The sequence below is a fragment of the Buteo buteo genome, chromosome 4, assembly GCF_964188355.1.
Source record: "Buteo buteo chromosome 4, bButBut1.hap1.1, whole genome shotgun sequence".
Classification (NCBI taxonomy): domain Eukaryota; kingdom Metazoa; phylum Chordata; class Aves; order Accipitriformes; family Accipitridae; genus Buteo; species Buteo buteo.
The window spans coordinates 46618750-46625499 of NC_134174.1; the positions used below are offsets into that span (position 1 = coordinate 46618750).

Sequence of the window (6750 nt, forward strand, 5' to 3'; positions counted from 1 at the left end):
ACTGGGGGAATTCTCTAGATTGGAACAACCAGTACAGGATCTACAGATTTGTAACCTGAGTCCCATTCTCGGATTTATCTGGCAAATTAGCACAAAAATTATTTTGGGGAACACTGGCTTTGCAGGCTTCTCTAACATTTCAAATTTATTTACCAAAACAGACGTGAGGCATCAGAAATAGTCATTAGTAATTAGGTGGGAACAGTTATGTTGTAGAAGAGGGACACTTTTACTCTATTAGGCAAAACCTCCTTAGTACAACTGAACAGACTTCTGAAGGTAATGTTATTAGCTGAGGCTGTAAAAAGTTACAGCTCAGATTGGTATTGGCTTGCTTTCAGCTATAATTCATTTAATATAAAATAGATTTTGGGCAGAAAATGGGAAGTTTCTGTTCACATAATTCTAGCAGCAGTAAAGGGTCATGAAACATAAAATTCCTACTTAATGGCACCCAACTTTTAACCTCAAAACTTCATGAAGTGTTGCAAAGATGGAAACTCCAGTAGCCACAGTTGTTCAGCTACAATGCTTTTCAAGCTCTTTTAACCGTGAACTCAGTTGCTAGTTTAATTCTCTGAAACCCCACTTTGTCAGGGGCTAAAGCTATTGACCTTGATTTCCTTTCCCAGAGGATCAGATATGCATAGAAATGATACCATAACATAAACTGAATTCGCTGTCTCATACTCTGTCAGTACCCTGCTGAAGAAGGGCATATACACAGCACCACTAATAAACCAGTGACCATGCTGTAGTCCTCCATAGAAAAGCATATTATGTGCAGCACAAGAAGCCACACTTTCAGTGTGCTTTAACAGCTGGAAAAAAAACCTGCAAAGAAGTCTGCAGAATTGGAGTTGACTTGTGTCCACTCTAGTTTTCCTTCCTGATGCCACATTATCCCTGCTTTCTTTCAAAAATTAATTCATTATACAATAAATGAGAACAGGTTTTCTGGACAGAAGCCACTCTTGCCATAGCAATGGAACTTTTATTTCAAATACATTCTTACAATAAAGCTGTATTTTGTTATACAAGTAGATGAACACAGGAGACAAAAGATGAATGTATTCAATTTTAAAATATTGGGCTCAACTAAACTGCAGCCATTCCCATTCATCCCTAAATCATGTTAGGGATTTTTCAGGGCAATGGAAATAAAGATGTAAACCAAGTCACCTAGGTAATTAAATTACGGTCCAAGGAATTTTGTAACACCACCATAGAAAAGTGTATCTGCTCATTCTTCAGGCTCTTTGAAGTGTACAGTGGCAGAAGTTTCTTTATAAACTCAGAAGTTTTTCGTTGAGAGCAATCTGTGACTGTGTGAGGTTTGCCAAGTAGGTTACCATCAGCAGGTCCTGAGAGGGGGAAAAAAACCCAGTGATTGGAAATATTAACAAAGATGGTAGCCTATTAGGGAGTTGAATTTTTAACACCTGTAAAACAGTTTACAGTCAGCTACTAGAAATATTTTTAGTCCTGCAAGTCCTATCCTGAGGAATGCTTCCCTTGCAGGAAGAAGGTTTTGGTATTCCCAGAATATGAAACACTGCTTGTGAAATTTTAACTCTGAGGTCACCCATGTTAACCAGGCAAGTCAAAGGGTATAAGCAAAATTAAAAATTAGTTCTGGTCTTGCAGACTGTCGGTGAACAACACATTCAGAAACTTAGCTTTTGCTTTCTAAAAATCAGTTACAGAAATAAGGTAGCACACTAAAACCTTGTTCACGTCCTAAGTGTTATGCAAGGAGAGAGAACTTCAGCTCAGGCAAAGGAAGCTGGCAAGTCACCAGTTATCCTTGAAATCCGTACTGCTTTAAGCTTGGTAATTCATATTGTCCAATCACTCTAAAAGAAGAATTGGTGCTGGCTTTCAGATTATTTGCATAATTCCTAAGTACTTTAAAACTTACTCTCTCATTTGCAGTTACTTGCAAGATTATTATGGTGAGCTCCTTTATCCACCTTCACCTCTTAAAACATCAAATTACTGACAAGAAATGGCTTTTTTCTATTAATATGTTTGTATGAAAACATAAGATTGTTTTGATCACAGACAAATTTGTGTCTGTATGACAAATTTTCAAAATTTCTGGCAGTGCACTGAAAAAAATTAGATGATGAACTTACATTGATATTGCTATTCAACATTGTCTCAAAGTCCTCTGGTGAAATCTTTGGCACCTGGTTAATAAGATCCATCAGGAAACGCCCGACAGTGTTGTCAGCAGCCACTTTGCCAGACTAAGCAAAAGAAACATACACTTCATTATGAGTAAAACTCAATAAGTTTATGGCCCAGAAAGAGAATATATAAAAAGAAAAACAAAATGTGCACAAGCTTACATCAAAATTATTTGCTGGTTCTTAAAAAGCTGTCCTTACCAATACATCCTCTGCATACTGCAGCACCATGGTCAGGGTATCCTGAATTCTGGCTGATGCTGACCCCACCTGCTGTAAGTCACTGGACAAGCCAATCACTCGATTAGGGCTAAAACAAGTCTTCATGATAAGATCCACTGAAAGCAAAAGGAGGTTCAGTGAAAAAACTGACTGCCACAGAACAACAGTTTAAATCCTTAACTTGCTGAAGATTTTTAGGATAGCTTCAGCAAGACAGTCTAATTCCCAGCAGAATTCCCAGAATAGCAATTTTACCAAGGTAAAAAAAGCATTTGAACAGTGTCACAATGTTTATAACCAAAATAGGAAGAAAACATTCACCTCCTATCCGCTCTGTATCATAATAAACATATTTCACCGTTAGAGGTGTGAACATCACGCCCATAGTTTTACCAGGGACTCCCATTGGGGCACTAGAAAAAAAAGAATGACAAAAAAACATTTTCAGCATGGACATATTTAAGGGAAGGAGTAACAGATTTACATCTCAATGATCTGCTGGCACTGAAGTGTGAACATGAGTAGGTTAATCATTCTCACCAAAATCAGCAATATTAAGACCACAGATAATTGAGGACAGGAAATCAGTCCTGGCATACTACTAACTGTTTATTTTCATCCAAGAATATTCCTAGCTGCTCTGACGTTTGTCAGCATGAATGCAGGGAGAGTTAAGTACTATCTTCTTAGTCACAGTTCCTTCTTGCTTATACAGCAGGTATTCTTCTATCCTGAAATACTCCATCCTCTTTGAGAAATCACTTAAAGAACAAACATAAGTATGACAAAAATTCAAGTACAAAGCACTCTCAACACCTTTATTATTTCTATTATTCAAAGTATTTGAAGTTCATTTATGCTTGCAGTAAGAAAGATGTCATGGATCAGCTTTTTTTTTTTGAAGATGCACAGTCAAGAAACAATAGAATTCTGCTACAAAAGAAAGGCTGGGGTTTTATCCTTAAAGAGGAGAGCTCTTCAGCCAGTACTGGGAAGAACAGTGAGGTACAATAGTTTCATTTCACAATATTTAATCTCCATTATTAATTAATAAAAATGGAAGGGGTTAAGGAGAAGAAAGACTGATCAAGAAGATGCTGTTTCAATTACGTTTTAACTGCACTAATCCTCCAACTTGTGTAAATAAACTGCCAAGCAATAAAGCCCAGTGACTACAGGCTAGCATTCAGACATTGTGATGGAAGTTGGCGACATTAATGCTAGCTGTATGAATCCTGTGAAATGTCATGAAGATGTTCAGAACATTGTTAAAGTTAGTTAAGCCACACTTCCCCACCCCAACAAGGTACCAGCTTATGAAAGGTTAGGTCTTTCAATTTACACACTGTGGTCAAGATATTCCAATGGGAATTAAGCCATGATCCCTGGCTCACTGCTGTGTTTTAGCTGCTGCACAGTATTGTCCAAAATGAGACACTGCAGCCCGCTACATTTCTCATTACCCTGATGTGGTCTGTCTCAGAAATTCAAATAGCTCCACTCCCAGAAATGCAGCCTCCCAGAGTACCTGACGTAGGCTTTAATGCTCATGCGTGAATTCTGGAGACTCGTGTCCACAGTGAGGTGGATTGGATTGTGCGCTTCCCGGCTGTAATACTCATGGATCAGGACAGAGTGTTCTGTGATGTCATGACCTGTTGCATACCTTCAAAAGAGCACAGGTTGAGGAGCCATTCTTCCAATTTTCAAGAGCCCAATGTTTGGTATTGTTGGTATTTAACAGGTTTGTATCCTAAAACACTAATTTCTGATGTAGAAGCACACTAAATACAAGTGTTTTAACTAGCGAATTTGCAGTTTTATGGCCAGCTGTCCTAGAATTGTAGGAATCACAGGCTGAGACACCCATGCCCAAAACTGTTGTAGTACCAGGCATAAAGAGTCAGTAAAGTTGACATCAGACTCCAAAGATTCAGTTATCTGTCACTATGTTCTGGACCAACTTTTTATTTTTGTGTAAATCAAAGCATGCCAAATAAATTTGGACCAACCAAGTAGATCTTCCACAAATCAAACATCTCTCTGCAGGATGTGTAACTTGTTAATCTAGCTCCTTTAGCTGCTCTGCAATTAGCTTCTCACAGACACAGGGCAACTCCTGTCACTAGAACTGCCCTTTGCTGTGCCATTAGAAGGTTGCTGAGGAAGTTTGCTCCACAGGAACAGAACTAAGCTATTTTGTAGGCTCAGAGAAGCACGAAAAGACTAATAAAGCTATCCACGCTCAGATACTGGCTCTGTTCCCCTAACACCATACTGATCTTGCTTGGCATCCCACACACAAGTACTTCCACCTTTTCTCAGCAGAGAACTTCTGCATGCTCAAGCTGGTATCACCAATTCCTCCTGAGGCCTTTAGTACTTGAAACTACTCTTTTGCGTTCCCCCTTCTTTCTAACCAGTTATTTTCTGTGGTGTGGGTTGTATTACAGGTGGCTAAGTTCTAACGAATCCATGCAAGCATTCTCTAACTCATCACTCCTCTGTGATACCTTTGCTAGATACAAACAAAATCAAACCCTGTAAGTCTCCAATACTGTCTCTTCCTATTATGAATTGCCGGAGCTTTACAACTGAGTCTGTAACATGGGTTGCAAGATCCTACTGTCACAAGCGTTACTGCTTCTGCTTCTCAACCCATGACAAGGAGAATTATATATTTCAAGTAGTTTAAGGGACCAACACTACTGTTTGCACATTCTAGCAGAAGGAGAACTTACCAGCCCAAGATGATCTCGCTAGGAGACACCTTCTTGTGCAACTCGTACATGTTTTTGGCAAATTCCATATCGACTGCCACCTGAGAAACGGGACAGGACCAAGTCAGGAATGCTTAACTCTTAGCGGGGGACAACACGGGCACAAGCCCTAACGCCGGCATCGGAGGGAACGCTGGGGCCGCTCCCCTCGGCAGTCACCGCCCCGCCGAGAGACCCACCGCCCGCTCTACGGGGGGCTTGGCCGGAGCCGGCGCGGAGGGCCCCGCGAAGCGGGGCCGGCGTGGCGGCCCCGCGCTCCGTACCTCATCTTCGGATTCGTTGTGGGGGACGGAGAAGCAGTTGGTGACCTCCACCGAGTGCTTGTCCACGGTCCCTGCGGGAGGGCAGCGCGGTTAGGGGGGGCGCCGTGGGGGCGGCGGGCTGCTCGCCCCCAGGCTGGCGGCGGGCGGGACAGGGCGGCAGCTCTTACCCAGCAGCGTCCCGATGACCCGCGCCGCGCCCTCGTTGCGCCGCTCGAAGCTGTCCACGATGGAGGCGAGCACGACCGGGTGCAGCCGCACCACGCGGCCGCCGGGGAAGGGGCCCGAGAGCGCGGCCGACAGCGGCGCGGCCGGGGGCGGCGGTGCCGGGGCGGCGGGCGGGGGTGGCGCGGCGGTGAGGGGAGCGTTTCCCGCCGGTGTGGCGGGTGCCGCCGCCGTCGTCGGGCTCTGTGCTGGGGCGACCGCAGGAGGAGTCGCGACGGGAGCTGTCGCCGCCATTTTGCAAGAGAAGGGGGGGGGGGACGTCCTCACGGGCAATAATTGGCTGAACTGAATGCCTGTCAGGCAGTGCAACCTTCCTATTGGGGAAAGGAATGTGCCCTCCTGCCATTTATTAACCAATCTGGGGAGAGCCATGAGGGAAAACGCTCTGGTTGGAGGAAGAGCGCATCGTCTGTGACTGAAGCACAATCTTTTTAGCACCCTCTTGGGGCCGGAAAGTTTTTCAATTGGGTTCTCGCATCCCCCGCCTCCGTGCCTATCTGCTCTCTCATTGGCTGACATCGCCCTTACATTCTGCCTGTCAGGACGGGAAGGGTCAATTTATTGGCTGTGGCGCTGTAACTCTCCTTGCTGGTTGTGAGGAGAAGGCAGGGTTTATGCCTGTCCTGTATAGCGCCGAGCACTGGTCCGGCCGCGGGGAGCCGGGGAGCCTTGGCGGTGCCTGGGGCTGAAGGCCCTGCTGGAGGTAGGCTGAGCAGGGCCGGGTGTCCCAGAGCTCCCCGTGGCCTTCCAAGCCCCACCGCCTCAGCGGCCCCAGGGTGTTGCAGTAACCCTGGGCTGTCTCAGCTGGCTGTGTTTCTCTGGCACGTTCCCGGTTGCACTTCAGCTGTGGGTGGCCTCTGAGGCGTTTGGGCGGCGGCAGTACGGTCCTGGTCACAGCAGCAGGGCCGCTGGGGCCGCCTCGGCCCGCTTGCAGTGAGGGTAGAGGCAGCGGCGCTTCTCCTGCTGCCCTACAGCTGCGTGGTGGTGTGGTAAGCACAGGAGCCTGCAGGCATGGCGCCAAGCTGCAACCACAGTGAAGGAGGTTATCCGGTAGTGCTGCGTGAGGGCTGC

The 6750-nt window shown here is 45.3% G+C and overlaps 1 protein-coding gene across 1 annotated transcript; it reads right to left on the minus strand.

The window, feature by feature from the left end:
- Positions 1-974: 974 nt before the first annotated feature.
- Positions 975-5927, minus strand: EIF3F (eukaryotic translation initiation factor 3 subunit F). The gene is made up of 8 exons (XM_075025821.1): positions 5625-5927; positions 5458-5528; positions 5156-5235; positions 3943-4080; positions 2736-2827; positions 2394-2530; positions 2139-2252; positions 975-1364 (listed from the first exon to the last, which is right to left on the minus strand). Exons 1-8 carry the CDS (start codon positions 5911-5913, stop codon positions 1287-1289), a joined length of 999 nt encoding a protein of 332 aa, XP_074881922.1. The 5' UTR covers positions 5914-5927; the 3' UTR covers positions 975-1286.
- Positions 5928-6750: the final 823 nt, after the last annotated feature.